General features: G+C 43.7%; 1 protein-coding gene across 15 annotated transcripts in view; it reads left to right on the top strand.

The window, feature by feature from the left end:
* CLYBL (citramalyl-CoA lyase) overlaps positions 1-19,784 on the top strand; it is a 241,165-nt gene that overhangs the window by 113,869 nt on the left and 107,512 nt on the right. For 14 of the 15 annotated variants that reach the window (XR_006061010.1, XR_003590503.2, XR_003590505.2 and 11 more), the window contains one exon: positions 10,052-10,238. Coding sequence is in view for 6 of the 15 variants with exons in the window: in XM_060394657.1 (XP_060250640.1) it covers positions 10,052-10,238 (187 nt within the window). In the remaining 9 variants the exon portion in view is untranslated. Of the gene's footprint in view, positions 1-10,051; positions 10,239-19,784 lie in introns of those variants that run through there. The other variant, XR_009595291.1, reaches the window with a different exon arrangement.

Here is a 19,784-nt window from a genome sequence, read left to right on the forward strand (position 1 = left end):
TGGTTACACAACAATGGGAGTGTACTTAATGCCATTGAATCGTAGGCTTAAAAATGGTTAAAATGGTAAATTTAGTGTTGTGTTTGTTTTGCCACAATAAAGAAGTAATATTTGACCAGCAGAGGTGTAAAACGATGGGATACAGATCAGTTCAAGGTGGGAAATACTGATCTTTCCCGAGTACTAAATCTTGAAGACTTAACATGATCAGTAGATTGTTAGAGAGCATCACTGACTCCATGGACATGTATCTGAGCAAACTCCAGGAGACAGTGGAGGAGAGAGGCGTCTGGCGTGCTGCAGTCCATGGGGTTGAGAAGAGTCAGACACGACTTCATAACTGTGCATGTGTGCTAACTTGTTTCAGTTGTGTCCAACTCTTTGCAACCCTATGGCTGATAGCCCTCCACACTCCTCTGTCCATGGGATTCTCCATGCAACAATACTGGGGTGCGTTGCCATGCCCTCCTCCAGGGGATCTTCCCGACGCAGGGATCAAACCCATGCCTGTTAAGTCTCCTGCATAGGCAGACGGGTTCTTTACCACTAGCACCACCTGAGAAGCTTGACTTAGTGACTGAACAACACCAAATAGATTGTTTCATCGTTGCTCAAATAAGGCCGCTGTAAAATTTCACCCAGGGCTTCAGCCCTCCAGCCCCTTTCATGACCGCCTTCACTCACTCCATCATGCCTCTTCCACTGGAATGTCCAAAGGCCTGGGGTAAGGAGTGCCAGGCTGCGCATGAGCGCGTGGTCAGCTCAGCACCCGCATGCTCTGCTGGTGGGAGGATAAATTAGTACAGCCCTTTGGGAAGACAGTCCAGGAAAGTCTGTGAAGAGCATGATGGTGACCACTTCCACCCCTTTTAGCCCTCTGAGGACAGCAGCTGATGGAAACATGTGGCCCTCTCTCCTTAAAAGCTTGCCAGCCAACCACCCATCCAGCCCTGAGTTCATTTGTTCCTTCAGTTTGCTTGAGAGTCCAGTCCAGTCCCCCTGTGCTGGCCGGGCAGGGGTCTGAGAGCTACACACACAGCTGTGTTGGGTCAGGACAGGGAGGTGCAGGGTGGAGGTGTGTGGAAAGCACCTGGTTAACACCAATATGTGTTAACTCTCTAGTTAGTAATGTGTAAGTGTCTTTGTCAGGATTCTCCAGAGAGGCAGAACCAATAGGGTACATCCATGTGTGTGTGTGAGTGTGTAATATATAAGAGATGTATTGTAAGGCCAAAAAGATTGTGGAGGCCGGCATGATTACGGGCATGATTATGGAGGCCGACAAGTCCTAAGAGCGGCAGTCAGAAGGCTGGGGACCCAGGAGAGACTTTGGTGTATGTTCCCGTCTGAAGCTGGCAAACTTGAGAACCAGGAAGAACCGATGTTTCAGTTCAAGTCTGAAGTATCAGGGGGGAAAAAAGACCTCATGTCCCAGCTGGAAGCTTTTGGGCAGGAGTTTCTTTTAACTGGGGGAGTAAGTCGACTTGGCGTGTACGCACCACTGGCTTATTCAGTATCTTCAACTGTTGGATGAGGCCGACCCACACTAGGGAAGGCTCTACTCAGTCTCCTAACCCACATGTTAATCTCATCCACACATATCTGCAAGACACAGCCAGAATGACGTTCCACCAAACGTCTGGGCACCCTGTGGCCTAGTCAAGTTGACATATAACGTTAACCGTCATGGTATTATCCATTAAAATAATTTAGAATTAATTGTGCTGCCTAAATCATCATTGCAGTCCAAATTGCTCTTTAACTCAGCTTTGAATTTGAGTGACATGAAAAGTCCTGAATCAAGTTCTTTTCTGTACCTGGTTGAGTCTGGACTGCCATTGAGATAATCCAAAAAAAGTATTAGGCCCGGAACTTATAGGATCAATACACTTTTGTGTGTGAAGTGATAGTGTGTGTGTAACAAGAAGGACAACTTGGAAGTCCCTTGGCTTCCCTGCTTCCATCTGAGCCCTCCAGCCTATGCTGCTGGCTGAGGGTCATCCATGGGTGAGGCAAGAGCATCTCCGAGCCAGGTATCAGGGTCAAGGCTAAGATGTGGAGTCCTCGGTTAGGGTCCCGGACTCTGATCAGCATGTTCCGCCTGGCCTTGGCTTCAGAGAGCTCTGCTGCTTGTGAAGAAAGCTCAGCCCAAGCCTCCACCCACCGTCCTACGCTGCCCAGTCAACCAAGCCCCAGATCCGGATGTTTGCCTGGACTCCGGCAAGCTGCTTCTCTGTCTGTGTTTGCTATAAGTTTGGTGGAGCCCCCATCTGGGCCCTCCAGACCCTCAGCTACCTGGGCCAGAAGAGAGGAGTGGAGTCTGGGCAGGTAGGATTACATGCTGGCCACTCTCAAAGTCCAGTGACTCCCGATTCTTTCTAGGATCAATAAGACACTTTGGTGGTACTCTGAAACCGTGATGCAGAGGTTCTTATCTTGGCTGCACCTTGAAATCTCCCTGGAAGCTTTAAAAAAAACTGATGCCTGGGATTCACCACAAGGCTCTGATTTAATTGGGTTGGAGTGTGGCCTGGGGTTTTCTCTTTTTCTAAGTTCCCCGGTCTGTAATGTGCAGCCAAAGTAGAGACCTCTGTGCTAGCAGTCAGCTAAGTAAAGAAACCACTAACTTGGGTGAGAAGTCACATACCAAGCTGCAGAGTCTCAAATGGACATTAGTTTAGTTGATAGTTGCTGCTATTTCAAATACTATCTTTTTTTTTTTAATAAGGAAGACTTTTCTTTAAACATGAGTTGTTTTTTTTTTCAAGTTTGCTGCATTTTCAGTTATGACGTTATTACTTTCACAGCATCTACTTGTATATGTGGACTTCCCAGATGGCTCAGTGGTAAAGAATCTGCCTGCCAGTTCAGGAGAGGGACACGGGTTGGATGCCTGGCTTGGGAAGATCCCCTGGAGAAGGAAATGGCAACCCACTCCAGTATTCTAGTCTGGGAAATCCCATGGACGGAGGACCCTGGTGTGCTGCAGTCCATGGGGTCACTAAGAGTCAGACACGACTGAGCGACTTCACTTTCACTTTTCACTTTCATGCATTGGAGAAGGAAATGACAACCCACTCCAGTGTTCTTGCCTGGAGAATCCCAGGGACGGGGGAGCCTGGTGGGCTGCCGTCTATGGGGTCATACAGAGTCGGGCATGACTGAAGTGACTTAGCAGCTTGATTTGATCGCACTGGGTGGGGTTCAGGATTTGACAAATTTTACAAGCTCCCCAGGTGATGGTTATGTTGAATCCTAGGTGGATAACCCCAGCAGCACTGGGGCCTAGCTTATGCCTCCTGTGGTATACATGGTTAATAAATGATATCTGCTGGAGGAGGAAAAGGGAGAAGACCAAAGCAAGGCCAGGAGGGAGCCCCCTCCAGCCAGAAGAGCCCCTGAACCTACCAAGGGATGTCTTATCTGAAATAAGGTCCCTCTGTAGAGAGAACTCACCATAAGGCCACCAGATTTTTTTCCACTCATCTTATGCCCTTGTTTTGCATACTATTTGAATACATTTACATGTTGACTATCAAGAGGCCCTAATTTCAAATATGTAAGATAAAATAAATTGGATCTTGCACCCACCGCAATTGTGTTCATACGCAGTAGTCAGTGCTGAGCACAACTGTAGTTGGGAACAGATTTTGAAACAGCCTGAGGTGGGGGAAGGAGAGGACAAGCCAGGAGGACAGGAGGAGGGCGGCTTGGGGAAGCCACGACAGGTTCCTGCCACACCTGCTGAGCGACAGCCCCCACCGGGACCTCAGAGTCTGCGACATAACCTGAAGCCTGAACCGTGCCCCCTACACCTCTCTCCTCCTCATTATTCCAGACAGTCCTAACCACCTGTGATCTCGCTCCCTGAAGCTTCATTCTATACGGGCCTGTAGTCTGCCAGAGCTGCTTGTGGGCCATATTCTGGGTGTCCCTGGACCTGCTGGACTTGACCTGCATCTTCTGTGCCACCTCCCCGCAGTGCCCAGCACAGTGTGGGTCAGGACTGCCCTGTGTGGTTGTGCAGGGTGTGCCCTGATCAAGGCGCCTACCAAACTGAGGCCACGCGTGGGGCTGAGTTTCACCTCATCTCTATGCATCAAAGCTGCCACCTCGGGAGCAGGAGGCACCTCTCGGCCCTTCCACCTGCTGGCAGGCTCCAGGGAGCACCTTCTAATATGCAGAAAGGGACCTGCCCCTGGTGCTAGTGGAGAGCTGACGCAGGTCACCCAGTGTGTGCTTGCTAAGGGCTCACTGAATGCATGAACAGAAGAACAAAGTAGATGCAGGGAGGGTAAATAAGACGCTACCACGGTCTTCTAAGTAAAGGTGAAGAAGGTCCCAAATGAGGACATCCACTGTATTTATAAAAAGGAGTAAACAGAGAAGCAACAGTCTGTGGCTTGGGTTAAAGCTTCCAGAATGGCAAAGGAGAGAAGGAATAGAAAACAGCCTCCTACCTGTAACCAACACTTAAGCTTGACTCTTGCCCAAGAAGAGTAAGGACAGGGTGGTCACAGAAGAGTCCCACTTCCTGGAGAGCTGGCTTTGGGTGGGTAATGCTGCTGCTGCTGCTAAGTCGCTTCAGTCGTGTCGTGCGACCCTGTAGACGGCAGCCCGCCAGGCTCCCCCATCCCTGGGATTCTTCAAGCAAGAACACTGGAGTGGGTTGCCATTTCCTTCTCCAATGCATGAAAGTGAAAAGTGAAAGTGAAGTCGCTCAGTCGTGTCCGACTCTTAGTGACCCCATGGATTGCAGCCCACCAGGCTCCTCTGTCCATGGGATTTTCTAGGCAAGAGTACTGGAGTGGGGTGCCATTGCCTTCTCTGGGGTGGGTAATGAGGTAACAGAATTGTATGCCTCTTGTAAGCAAGGCCCTGTGCTAAGGAAGGGTGGGGAGACCTAAGACTGCCCTTCCATCAGCAAGCTTGTGATCTAACTGAGGGTTTCTGGTGTCCAGCCAGATTCCTGACATGGGGATATGCTGACCAGCACCACCTGGGTGTCAGATCACCATAGTAGCTATGCATGAGTATACTACTTGACTCTCTCCTGTATGGGGCAGCCATTATGGTGCTTCTCACACTCTTTTCTGACTGCCAGTCACAATATGGGCTTGAACCACACAAAATTAGCATTTTTGGTGGCCAAAATGGTCAGATGTCAGCAATTTCATATAGGTGGTTCTTACACTCTCCACAATATTATCCTGCCACTTGAAACCTCTTACATGATTTTACTGGTTTGTTTTAAGGCTTTCCTGGTGGTTCAGGTGGTAAAGAATCCACCAGCAATGTGGGAGACCGGGTTTGACCTTGGATTGGGAAGATCCCCTGGAGAAGGAAATGACAAACCACTCCAGTATTCTCGCCTGGGGAATCCCAAGGACAGAAGAGCCTGGTGGGCTACAGTCCGTGGGATTGCAAATGAGTTGGACACGACTGAGCGACTTTCATTTCACTTTACTTCAAGCCTATTATAAAAGGATTTTTTTAGAAAAGAGTGATGGTTGGACTTAGCTGGTGGTACAGTGGATAAGAACCCACCTGTCAATGCAGGGGACACAGGTTCGATCCCTGGCCCTGGGAAAATTCCGCATGCTACATGGCAGTTAAGCCGGTGCGTCACAACAGCTGAGTGCGCTCCTCAACAAGAGAAGCCACTGTAATGCAGAGCCCACGCGCTGTAACTGGAGAGTAGCCCCTGCTCACCACAGCTAGAGGAAGCCCGTGAAAATCAGTGAAAACCCAGCGCGACCAAAAGCAAATAAAGATTTAGGAAAATAAACCTGTGTAAGAAAAATAAAGTCATGCTTTAAGTGTGCAAAATAGGATAAGAGTGTAGAAGCAGAGAAATCTTAATCCTGGACTGCACAGTTCAGAGGCATCCCTAAGAACATTTTGATGTACTTTATTTCAGATGTTTTCCTTTGCATTTTTTATAAAGTTGAGATGTTATTGCATATATAATGTTATATTTTCTGTTTATGAAAAGAACAGTCTTCATATAACAGTAAATGTTTTTAACACACTTTTTAATGATGGCATTAAAATGTCATTGGTTGTAGGTATTATAATTTATCCTGTGGATGGACCTAAAGATTGTTTTCAGTTCTTAATATTATATATATCTAGTTTTATTTCTGATCATTTTAAAAAATAAATTTCTGTCTTAATTCATTTGGGCTGCTGTAACAAATTGCCATAGACTGGGTGGCTTATAAGCAATAGAAATTTATTTCTCACAGTTCTAGAGGCTGGGGCATCCAAGTTCAATGCTCTGGAAGAGTCAGTGTCTGACAAGAATGCACTTCCTGGTTCATAGATGGCAGTCTTCACTATGTCCTCTCATGGCAGAGCCAGCTTGGGAGCTTTCTGGTGTCTCTTTTATAAGGGCACTAATCACCTATGTTCTCTCCTTCATAACTAATCACCTCCCAAATGCCCCCCTCTCCATCATTTTGGGGATTATGTTTCAACAGGTGAATTTTGGAGTGGGGGACACAAGAATTTAACCTACAGCAATTCCCAGCAGGAATTGGGTTGAGTTACTTGAAATTACTGGATATGAAGCAGGAACCTTTTTTAAGTGTCTTGGTTTATAGCATCCATTGGCTTTCCAGAAAGCACGTGCCTCTTGGTTAACTTGACAGAGCCAGTCCTTTGCTGATTCTGGTTTGGTTACCAATGATAAACGCTGTTTTTGAACTTGCGAGAGTTTCAAAATGAATGGTCAGAAAAGGCTCCACAGTCAGGTGGACCCTGAGCCAAGCCAGAAGGATCCATAAGTTTCAAATAAACTTCCAGCAGAAACACAGGTACAATGGAAATGATATGGCATTTTGTGGAGACAGTCATAACCTAATTTTCCTAGGGCAGACAGTTGCAGCCTGGGATATAAATTCAGAAAAGGGCTGTCAGCTGAGCCTGAGCTGAATCCTGTAGGTAATGGGGAGCTGTTGACAGTGTTTGAGCAGGGATAAGAGGAAAACAATGTTTCAGTGGTCATAGGAGTCTTTATCTGGGAAACCAGCAGAAACACCTTGAGCAGTAGCAGAAGACTTTTTAAAATGGTTTTCTGAAAAAAAAAAAAAAATAAAAATAAAAAATAAAATAAAATGGTTTTCTGTTTTAAAAATTATACATCATATGAACATCCTAAGAATGATTTGCCCTCGGGATGTTTAGTGTGATGGTGGTGTGACCTGTCAGCCATGTCTGTGTGGCTCCAGCTTTTACACTCAGGCGGCGTGGCTTGGAGACCACAGTGACTGGATCCACATTGGCAGTCAGAAGCTATTTCACACGGAGGAAATCTCAGTTTTCATGAAATGAAGGTCTCTTTGGTTTTTACGCATGCAGTCATAATAAATCCTCATGAGAATTGTCCTAAGAATTTCCTGGTAAATAAAAATTTTATCTCTTTTGATTGCATTTTTTGCCATTTTTAAAGGAAATGTATATGTTGCAAATTCTGGTTTCCAGTATGAATAAGTCAAACATGGTTGTTGCTATTCATTATATTTTCTCTTTTTAAAGATAAACCAGATATGTCAATCAATATGAAATGATGATGGATACTTTTAGAATTCTTCAATTATCTGGTGTATTTTATATTAAATACACTAGATATATCTAGAGATATCAAATATCTATATCAAATATATTTATCAAATACTAAGTAAAATGTCTTGTAATTTTGTTGTTGTTTAGTCGCTCAGTCATGTCCAACTCTTTGCGACCCATGGACTGCAACATGCCAGGCTTCCGTGTCCTTCACTATCGCCCGGAGTTTGCTCACACTCATGTCCACAGAGTTGATGATGCCATGTAACCATCTCATCCTCTGTCACCCCTTTCTCCTCCTGCCCTCCATCTTTCCCAGCATCAGAGTCTTTTCTAATGAGTCAGCTCTTTGCATCAGGTGGCCAAAGTATTGGAGCTACAGCATCAGTCCTTCCAATGGATATTCAGGGTTGATTTCCTTTAGGATTGACTGGTTTGATCTCCTTGCAATCCAAGGGGCTCCCAAGAGTCTTCTCCAGCAACACAGTTCAAAAGCATCAATTTTTCTTGTAATATACATACACTTTTAAAATCCATCTATTTGTCACCATACCTCACATAGCACAATGCTTATGTTATAGAAAAATAAGACTCAGACTCAAGTTTTATTAAGATATGCTAAAAAAGCAAATAAGGGGGCCCTCACAAAACTGATGGGCCACCAAGGAGATTCTGATTTTTCTTGGTATACATTGTCACAAGCTACACTAATATGGCAAAATGTTATAACTGTATAAAATATTTGATGGAATTAACTTCAGATAACTTCCAAATGTCAAGAGCTTTCATGGAGAGTATAGCTGACATACTTTTAGAAGGATGATGCTATTTACCCTGGGGGAGTAACACATTAGGGTGTTCCCAAGTTTGCTGGGGCTTTAACCTTTCCTTGACCGGGATTTTCATGACGTATAGCTCCATCTCTTAGGAGCAGGGCTAGTTTCATGGGTGTGCGACCTGCATGGTCACAGAGGCCCTATGCTTAGAAGGGTCTGGTGCTTCGTGTGATGTTCTTCTATTTCCGTCTTGAAATTCCGCATACATTTTGAACAAGGGCTCTGCATTTTCATTTTAAACAGGATTCTTGTTGTTAGGTTGCTTTTGCGACCCTATGGGCCGTAGCCTGCTAGTCTTCTCTGTCCACGGGATTTCCCAGGGGAGAATACTTAGTGGGTTGCTGTTCCCTTCTCCAGGGGATCTTCCTGACCCAAGTCTCTTGCATTGGCAAGTGGATTCTTTACCACTGAGCCACCAGGAAAGCCCTTTACACAGGGTACCTCAAATGATCTAACTGGTCTTGGTGAGAACTGATTTCATTTTCCCTTGCCGTGTATTATGGGCTAAAACATGGTTTGTCCACAGGACCAAACTCAGACCAGGTTAGGGGCAAGGGCTGCAGTGAGCTACAGGAGCTTTCAGCCAACGCTTCTCATTTCCGCAGGAGGCTAAACTTAGTACAGTAGGAGAAGCGAGGAGAGAACAGAATTTCCAAGCAGGCAGGCTGCTGGAGCTGGAGTGTCTCCAGGAAGAGCAGTAGCGATGGCGGCCATGCCTGCCGCACCCACAACCACATCAAGCTGATAGCCCCTAGGCTCTAACTGATCGCTTCTTATACATTATTTCCTGTAACTTAATTTTCTCAACAAACTGCAAGGTGAGTATTACTTTTACACATGAAGAATCTGAGATTTTCAGCAGTCAAGTTGACCATAATTATAGAGCTATTATTACTAATGGTCTTTTCTTATTCACCTTTCTACTGTCTTAAGAAGTAGCTATTCCTCTTTGTTGTTAAAATTGAACGCAAATCACTTGTCTACTTAAAAAGATTCACTATCAGGGAGAGAGCCATAGATTTTGCTTACATGTATAGTTTACTTTCTTTTTCGTTTTTAAAAATATTTATTTATTTTGGCAGTTCCAGGTCTTACTTGCCACTCGGGATTTTCAGTTTTTGTTGTGGTCTGTGGGATTATTCTAGTTGTGGCATGTGGGATCTAGTTCCCTGACAAGGGATGGAACCCAGGCCCCCTGCACTGGGATCATGGAGTCTTAGCCACTGGACTACCAGGGAAGTCCCTAGATTGTTTATTTTCTACTTTTTACTTTCATATAATTGTAGGTAGTTTTACTCTTTGCGAGCTTTTGGATATAAATTTGCTTACTTTTCTTCCATGGATGCTACCCAGACAGTATATTAATGCTGGAAGGGTTTTTCCAACAGGAGATAGGTACACCCTCCTTCTTTTCTCAGAAGGTTGTGTCAGTAAACCGTGTTATATATTTTTTAGACCTCAGCCAAAATGACATTCTGTTTCTTGATTATTTCTATAATTATTTTCCTAGTCGTTATGTGTGATTATGTTCTGTGGTAATTCTAAAAAATTATCCATGTTTTCTCTTTTAATTTTGCATTTAAATAAGGTCTTTCAAAAGTCTGTAAGTAAATTCTATTCTGGACTAACTTGAATTATGTCTCCTGCAGGAAAGCGTCCCTGGCAGCTGATGTGTCCAGGCTTGGATGCAGTTCCTCACTCAGCCACAAGTACATCCCCCGGAGGGCCGTGCTGTACGTACCTGGCAATGATGAAAAGAAGATAAACAAGATTCCCTCCCTGAATGTAGACTGTGTGGTGCTCGACTGTGAGGATGGTGTAGCTGTGAACAAAAAGGTAACAGCATGATTTTTCCTTCAAGTGGAAAACAGAAATGCATTGAAATTTGGTAGCATTGCTCACGATTTGGAAAGAGTGTCCCATATTCACTGTGTGCTAATTACTAATATACTCATGGGCTTCCCTGGTGGCTCAGATGGTAAAGAATCCGCCTGCAATGCAGAAGACCCAGGTTTGATCCCTGAGTCAGGAAGATCCCCTGGAGAAGGAAATGGCAACCCCGCTCCTGTATTCTTGCTGGAGAATCCCATGGACAGAGGAGCCTGGTGGGCTACAGTCTTTGAGGTTGCAAAGAGTTGAACACGACTGAGCAACTAAGAACAATATATCAGCATGCAATATATTCTTGACCAGCCCTTGTATGGGTTCTGAATGTGTATGGTTCTTTTCTCCAAGAGACAGGAGGAATCCAGCCAAAATATATTTAAAACTGTGATCTTCAGTATATATGATTATGTGTGTGTGTATAGATACAGAGATATATGCTTAAAAAGAAAGAGAATTCGATTCTCAATCTGTTTCGGCTGTGATATTTGCTGTTTAAGTAAATCAGTTAATCCTAGACTTATGGTATGAATTTTTCAGATCAATAAGATGAAATTAGGAATTTGTGTCTTTTTACTGCCAGGTAAAAAGTGTAGTGAGTGACCTTATCTTTTCCGGGACAAGTGCCAATAACAAATAGTCTTCAATGGGTAAGTCACTGTTTTCCCTCCATAGTTAAAGGGAAACTACACACAGAACTTCAAACTTGCAGGTTCTAGCTGGTTTTCTCATGGCCTGATCAGAGAAATGCGTCTTAAAAAATACCCAGTTTGTAAACAGGTACAAAAGGTCCTTGCTGGCTGGTAACATGATGAATGCCTTTTGTTTCATTTTGGTTTGCTTCTCTTCATTTTCTAGGTTTTTATAATGAACACAGATTTGTTCAAATAATTGGGTAAAACACATAAATCATTATAATAACTGATGTTGCCACGGAACTTTTTAAATTAAAAACATGTTTTCCCTCGACCTTCCCCTGTCCAGTCCCTCGACAGTGAGGTTGGGCTGGAGGCGCAGAGGAGCTGGCCATCTGAAGTTTTATCTATGTGGATAGTTTCTTTTCCTTGGTGATCTGAAATAGCATATTTGTCCTATACAACTTTTTTGATTAATTGTTTCCCTGGAGATTCTAGCAAACCAATAGTGGCCTTATTTTTTTTTAAAGTTAGTTTCCAGCATCTTTCTAATGGTGACACCAAGGCTTTACAAGTATATGGTAAAGGATTAGAATAAACACGTGGAATCTAAAGCATCTACCCAACATCTTTGGCATGCGCCGAGGAAAATACAATTAATCTTCTTCCACAGATTAAGGTAAATAGGGCTTTTCTTGAAGGATGTAATATGATTCCAGTATTCTTCCTTCCAGAACTCACATAGCCACTCTAAGATTAGATACTAAATTGTAGTTCTAGTTCTTTGTGACCCAGGGCGATTCACTCTACTTCTTTGCCTCAATTTCTTATCTGTACCATGGGATGACAAAAATCTTCTTTTGTCAGGGACAGGGATTATAACAAGGAGTAAGTTTGATAAAATGCCCTCGAGTAGTTTGATTTCCTATAGGAAATAGATTAGATAAATCCTGTAGTAATCATGATTAGAGGGGAATTTATTTTAGCATGTAGCACAGTGAGCCATTCGGTGCTCTGATAAACTTCTAATTATATTTCTTCACAAACCTTGAGGCTATCTTCCCATTGCTACCCAAGGATGTTTCCTGCCACCCAGTTGAGTTGGAAATATGGTTCATTCCTGCCTCATGTTTGCTTACTGTTAGTCTGCATTCTGAAGCGCATCCGAATACCTGGAGCCACTACTTAGGAGGAACCTAAGGAGGGGCGAGGGGAGAAGAGTTTAGGGTGGGCAAATTGTGCCCACTGTCTTGGTGAAGATGTGCAGACAGTCAGAACAGTGCAGTTCTCAGTGCACCTAAAATTGGTGTTAACTGCCAGACACACTATTATACACATGCTGTACTTGGAGTCAAGCAAATTTCCTTTTCTTACCCACAGAGAGTTCTGGTAGGCCAGGCCAGCACTTGTAAAACACATTTTTTCTCTTAAAATTTTTACTCAGGACTTAATTTTATCTCATATATTTCATTTTATAGCCCCAGCCTGTCAATGTCTTTTTGGGTTTTGATTTCCTCATCCAACATTTATGTTATCTGAGAACTTGACCAGCACCCTGTACAAAAATTTGACAGGTTTCTGATAGAGATGTTGAAGAGGTTGGAGCCAAGTGCTATGCAAACATGCCGCTAGAAACTTCTATTCAAGTTTATTTAACAAACATTTTTTTTTTTTTTTGGCCACACCAGGCAGAATGTGGAGTTGTATTTTCCCATAACCCCTGCATTGGAAGTGCAGGGCCTTAACCACTGGACCACCAGGGAAGTCCCTTAACAGACATTTATATAGTGGTGACTAAATGCTAAGCATTGTTCTAAAGGTTTCAATTTGCATAACATCCCATTGAATTACTATTATTATACTCCGTATACAGATAAGGAAGGCTTCCCTAATGGCTCAGCGGGTAGAGAATCTACCTGCAAGGCAGGAGACACAGGAGACTCAGGTTCAGTCCCTGGGTCGGGAAGATCCCCTGGAGGTAACACCAATTTTAGGTGCACTGAGAACTGCACTGTTCTGACTGTCTGCACATCTTCACCAAGACAGTGGGCACAATTTGCTCACCCTAAACTCCATCCCCACTCCAGTACTCTTGCCTGGAGAATCCCATGGACAGAGGAGCCTGGTGGGCTACAGTCCATGGGGTCGCAAAGAGTTGAACACGCCTGAGTGACTAAGCACAGCACATATGAGGAAGCTGAAGCATGGAGAGGTCAGGTTCATGAATGAGTTCTGTGAAGATGGTTATTCAGTCACCTGATTCTCTTAAAATCCAGTCTTTTCACAAGAAGAGACAAGAGATTTTTACCTAATGTGTTTCAAGATGAAGACTCCTTTCTGATCTACATGGTTTAGCAATGCCTTCTCTCTCCCTGTACCTCCATCTCTCCAAAAAAATGAGTTTAAGTAGATGAGACTTGATCTTGAAGAACCCCTGTCAGTACTGCCTCGTCATTACCACCTTCACTTTGAAGTGCTGCAGATAGAAAAATGGTAATAGCTACCATGTACTGAGAATGTAAGAGGTGCTATAATAAATACTTTAATTATCTTGTTTACTCCTTATATAAAACTTTGTCCAGGGTCCAGGAACACAGTGCCATTATATGGCAGAACCAAGATTTGAACCTCCTGAATTTTTGCCAGGAATCAGCCTCAAGTTCACTTGTTGGCATATTCAGTTCAGTTCAGTTCAGTCGCTCAGTTGTGTCCGACTCTTTGTGACCCCATGAATTGCAGCACGCAAGGCCTCCCTGTCCATCACTAACTCCCGGAGTTCACTCAGACTCATGTCCATCGAGTTGGTGATGCCATACAGCCATCTCATCCTCTGTCGTCCCCTTCTCCTCCTGCCCCCAGTCGCTCCCAGCATCAGGGTCTTTTCCAATGAGTCAACTCTTCACATCAGGTGGCCAAAGTATTGGAGTTTCAGCTTTAGCATCAGGCCTTCCAAAGAACACCCAGGACTGATCTCCTTTAGGATGGACTGGTTGGATCTCCTTGCAGTCCAAGGGACTCTCAAGAGTCTTCTCCAACATCACAGTTCAAAAACATCAATTGTTTGACACTCAGCTTTCTTTATAGTCCAACTCTCACATCCATACATGACCACTGGAAAAACCATAGCCTTGACTAGACGGATCTTTGTTGGCAAAATAATGTCTCTGCTTTTCAATATGCTGTCTAGGTTGGTCATAACTTTCCTTCCAAGGAGTAAGCGTCTTTTAATTTCATGGCTGCAGTCACCATCTGCAGTGATTTTGGAGCCCCCCAAAATAAAGTCTGACGCTGTTTCCCCATGTATTTGCCAGGAAGTGATGGGATATTACATAGCTCATATTATATAATCTATTCCTCCTTTCTCTGAAAGTTAGTACCTTGGCTTCTCTTTATCTTTTGTCACCTTTGTATACTCTGCAGTTTCTCAAAGATCACCGACAGAAGCATTGTATTCACATCTGCAAATTCTTCCAGTCTTTTAGGATTTTAGTGCATTTAAACTTGGTGACTTAAATTCATTTGAAATGTCCAGATAAGTCTGAAACTTCTGATGTAGCTCTTATTCTTTTTCCTTTCTTGAAGTCACCTTTTAATCATATTTCTTGTTGAATATTATTCCTCTTGATGGAGGAGATAGAGACCATTTTAATGTTTACTTCTTACCATGTTAAAACTCTCATTTCAAATGATCTAGTTATGGTTTGGCTAAACTGAACTCTTATTGCCTAATTCAACTTTCTGGGCATTATTAAAGCTTAGTCACTTCATTTTATATGTTTCATTTTATTTCTATTTTTAGTAACTGACCAATTCCATATTTCATCTGACTGGTTCTATGGAGTGTGGGCTTGTAATGAAAACAAGAGGCACTTCAGCAGAGCAGTTTATAAGTATATAATACCTTCCAGCAGTCTCTAATCCTGTCCTGTTAATCCAATTTGTGTTTAAGCAGCTCCTTCATGTCAGGGATGGCCTACCAGCTCACCTTCCAAGCATGGATGATGAAAAGACCATCTCCACTCCCCTCTTATCTTCTCCTTTTCCTTCTTAAATACATGAGGAGATACAAGGCTGTCTAAGCCACTGCTTGCTGGGACACAGTGAAAAGAAGCCAAGTAATGCAGAGATTTCTGGTGAATCTCCATGACGCTGGGTGAGGCCAAGAAGGTAGGAGTGAAATTGATAGAGGCAGGGCTCCTGGGCTGCTATTTTAGCTGAGTAAATATTTAACTTTGTTTAACGTTTCAATGTGTAAACTGAAATACTCAGTAAATATTGAGTACCTACTCAACCAGGCACCATGGCAAGCAGGAGGAGAACAAAGAGAGTGGCATGGTCCCTTGTCTCTAAACAATACACTTTTTGAATTATCTTTTCAACTTCAGGCATGATATTGACTCCATGCTATGGGAACTGTTTCTCACCCCACTACCACCCTGTCCCCATTGCATGTGAACCTTTCCCATCCTTCAGTTGTCCTAATACAGTTCTATGTAACTTTGATGAGATTGGTGTTCAGTGTAAAAAATAGCAGAGTTGAGTCACATAGTAATAAACTGATCACCTTTCCTTTTCTGCCAGCCTGTTGTTTTCCCTGGAGTTCATAGTTATCTTTTTTTCCGCCTGGTTTATTTTTCTATTCAGCTGTTGCTAATGCTAAACCCACCTCTTCCTAATTGTCTGAATTTCCTCTTAATATGTTTAAAAGCATCTGGTATTTTTTCAGTTTCATCTTCTTGGAGAACTCTCTCCTTGACTCTTCCGATCCCCTCAAGTCTGAAGTAGCTGTCCTTCAGGCCTGTAGCATAGTTGCAATCCCAAACTCACCTTTCCCCCACCCTGGGAATTCCTTCTCTTCTCAGCTGGGTTGGATATCCTGTTGTCTGAGTTTTTATATCTGAGTACATTTGGGTGAGGACACCTTCCAGGAGTTTCTGAGAAGAGGTTTCCCTGTGAAGGACAGAAGCAACTTATGTACAATCTGATTTTTTCCTAATTTGATTTGTAAAGAGCGGGAGTATATTTGGAGAGTAGGATCATGAGGGTCTTACATGGATCCTTCAGGAAGCCAAAGGAGGAGCTCTGAGTTGTGACTTGAAGAAGGCTTTTCTATGGGAACCTGAGCTAGTGAAATCTGGGCTGTTACTCATAGGCAACTTGATTTGAGACCAACAACCCAGGTCAGTGGAAAGGGTAGAGGGCTTGACAACAGACAATCCACGTAAAGGTCCCAATTTCAACACTATTTATCCAGGGAACTTGAGTCCTGTAGTTTATGAGGCTCTGTTTCTTTATCTGTCCCATGAGATTGGTAATAAAGAATCCTGTACTACCCACCACAGGGCTAGCTGTGAGGCGCAAATAGAAAAGCATTTTGCAAACTTGCAAGTGCTAGATAAATACTGCTTTTCTAAAGAAGCAGCCATGTCGTTTTTAAAATAATGAAGCTTAGAAGATTTAAGAGAATGGATATTTAGCATATTCCTTAAGGTGTCTCTTTCAAGTAATTTGATGGTCAAGAACAGACTATGGAGCCAGACTGTTGGATTCCGGTGTCTGGAGTCTGACATCAGCTTGTCCTAACAGTGTGACCTTGGACAAATGGACTTTAGCCCATCTCTCTGTGCCTCAGTTTCCTCATCTGTAAAATGAAGGCAGTAATGGTAACAACAGTATCTACCCCCACAAAATTATATTAAGTGGGTGGGTGGGTACTTGTAAAGTGCTTCTTAGGACAGTACCTGGCATATAATGCGTTGAATGAGTAGTTGATAAATACCTCAGAGCAATTGTCTTAGCTGCAACCCTGGCCAAGAGTCTGATGCATCAACTCAAGTCACTGATGCTTGCTTAGAATGCCGAGGGTTACTGGTATTGGTTTGTACTCTGGATTCCTGACTCTCACAGGGTAATGTTTTGGCACAGGTAAGTTTTTGCTCTAAATGTCACAGAATTTGCCAGTTTTGCTATTATTATTATAATTAATTTTTTTTTAGCCTCTCTCTCCACTATTGTAGACAAAGAAAAGACTCTAGGGACAGCAAAATAACCACTTTTTCTTTCAAGCACCTTCACAGATTTCTTAACACTAGGGGGCTCGAAACAGCTATCTTAGAAAAATCTTACTTAATTTTTTTCCTCAGGAAAACAAAGAGAAAATTATCTTTCGCAAGCAGCTAAGCAGTAGATTTTCACTTTGCATCTCTGTGCTGGGTCCTTGACAGAAAGGAGTAAGAGAAGGGTGGAGGAAGGTGGCTGACTCTGAAGGCCTTTCTCCCCTGAGAATACCCTTGCACAGCACCATTCTCAGTTCTGGGAAACAGACCAGGAGGACAGCCCCGGCTGGGGCTGGGGTGTTGGAGGAGGGGTGCCCTTAGCAGTTGAGGGGAGCCCATGGTCGGTGAGGGGTTGGAGAAGCAGCTCCCTTCCCCTCCCTCCGCTCTGCATGTGGAGCCCCTTGGGCTGCCAGGAGGGCTATCTTGTCGATTGTGAAAAGCAAGGGGAAGCTATTTGCCTCCTAAGTAACCGTCAGTGCTACAGAAACCCCAGAAGATCACTGCCCCCGCCCCCCGCCCAGGGCCATGTTCTTTGTTGCTTTTGTTTGTTGTAAAGACTTATTTCTTACTGGCTTTGCTGGGTCTTGGTTGCTGTGCACAGGCTTTCTGTAGTTGCAGTGATCGGGCTGCTTCTCAGCTGCGATGCTCGGCCTTCTCATTGCAGTGGCTTCTCTTGTTGCGGAGCTCTAAGAAACAAGGGCTTAGCAGCTGTGGTGCACAGGCTTAGTTGCTCTGCGGCATGTGGGCTCTTCTAGAATCAGAGGTCGAACCCACGTCCCCAGCACTGGCAGGTGGATTCTTTACCACTGGACCACCAGGGAAGCCCTAGGCCACATTATCTGATTGCTTCCCTCCATCCATCCTGGATACAAGGACCTATGTAAGGCCTAAAGGATTGTGGTTGTAGAGAGACAGTTGGAAGTAACACCATAGAGATGAGGGGAGTACACCTTTGTTCCCCACGATAAACCACTTTCTCAGTACTCTGCAGAGAGAGCGCTTCTTACCAGGACTCCTGTAGTTACCTGTCAGAGTCTGCAGAACCCAGGAGTCATCGCATTTGCAAGCGTGTGTGCGTGCTCCGTCTCTTCAGTTGTGCCCGCCTCTTCGTGACCCCATGGACCGCATCTCCTGCACTGCAGGTGAATTCTTTACCTCTGAGCCACCAGGGAAGCCCATTTGCAAGTGTGAAAAGTGAAAGTGTTAGTCACTCAGTCGTGTGTGACTCTTTGTAATCCGGTGGACTGTAGCCCACCAGACTCCCCCATCCATGGGATTTTCCGGACAAGGATACTGGAGTGGTTTGCCATTTCCTTCTCCAGGGGATCTTCCCAACCCAGGGATCGAACCTGGGTCTCCTGCATTGTGGGCGGATTCTTTACGGTCTGAGCCACCAGGGAAGCAACCATGAGTTGCTCATTAAGAAACACGAAATATTGAACTTCCCTGGGAGTCCAACAGTTAAGACTCTGCTCTTCCACTGCAAGGGGCACAGGTTCCATTCCTGGTCAGGGAGCTAAGATCTCACATGCCACTTGGCCAAAAAACCAAAAACAAAACACAAATATCAATATCAAATATCAATCAAGGTTGTTGACTTATCTTTAATCTTCAAGTAATATAAATATGAGTTCCTGACACTCTTCACGTTAAATCAGTTAACCCTTGAGTTCCTCTGTAAAGCTTTTAATTGCCTTTTTTTTTCTAACCTTTTTTTCTTCCCTGAGCTTATATATTCTAATTTGTGCTCTCTCATTTGGCTCTCCTGTGCAAGTGTGTGTGCTCTCACACATAGGTACATAGACATTAAGCCCCCATTTACACTTACTATACGCATACACAAATCGACTGGGTTAAATTTTAAATACTCCAATGCTTTCACTTTGGTTGAAATAAAATAGTAGAGTGGCAAGGAGGTGTGTTGTCCCAACAGGGAGAAAGCTAACTGACATTCAGTAAATGATTCAGTGTATACAGGGTGTGGGGAGCCAACGCCTCTTCAATAGGGGAGTGAAATTAGGATGGGAAGGTTCCTCTCCCAGGGACCTTGCTTTTATTAAAAGACTTGAGTGCTTGGGAGATTCTTCAATAGGAATTTTGGTGTCTGTGAGTCTTTTGGGAACAGTATGGAGAGATGAAATGTGCTTAGGAACTCTGCAAGGTCTTTTTGATCCTTAAAGGTTCTGATATGAAAACCAATCCAAGTTTTCATAAAAGCAGTCAAATATTTCCAGTCTTTTATTAATCTCTTTGTAGCCTTAAATAGTCTTTCCCTTTTGTGGAGTAATTGGTAAAACAGCAACAACAAAAACTCACTGCCGCCACCCACCCCCGCAACTCCCATTGTTTTATTCTTCAAACTGGGCATCTTCTTAGTGCAAGGATTCAAATACCTTTATTACAGTCTTAATAGTCAGCAATTTCCATTTCATAAGCTCAGCAAAATCTCTTTATACAAAGAGATACAGGCTTCAAATTGCCGGTTATATCTTTTCCAGCAATTTATAAGAATCCAATTAAGTAAGATGGCGTGTCTATAACATGATATACCTGCCTATGGAAAGCCCAGGTCTAAAATTCAGGTTGAAAGGAAGGAACTTAGCTTAAATAAGCCAAACTTGATCAAAGTCGAAACTGTAGCCGTTTCCTCTGAAATGAAGTAAGAAATAGCTTGGAGACTAGAGTGAAAACCAGTCGGCTTATTTATTCCAACTTTGGTTACCAGTTGAAGTCTGTTCTTTTTAATCAGGGGAACACAGGTGGGTTTCACTAAAGAAGCCCAAGATGTTTCAGTTTGCTAAATCTCA

The sequence above is a fragment of the Ovis aries genome, chromosome 10 (assembly GCF_016772045.2).
Source record: "Ovis aries strain OAR_USU_Benz2616 breed Rambouillet chromosome 10, ARS-UI_Ramb_v3.0, whole genome shotgun sequence".
In the NCBI taxonomy this organism is placed as follows: domain Eukaryota; kingdom Metazoa; phylum Chordata; class Mammalia; order Artiodactyla; family Bovidae; genus Ovis; species Ovis aries.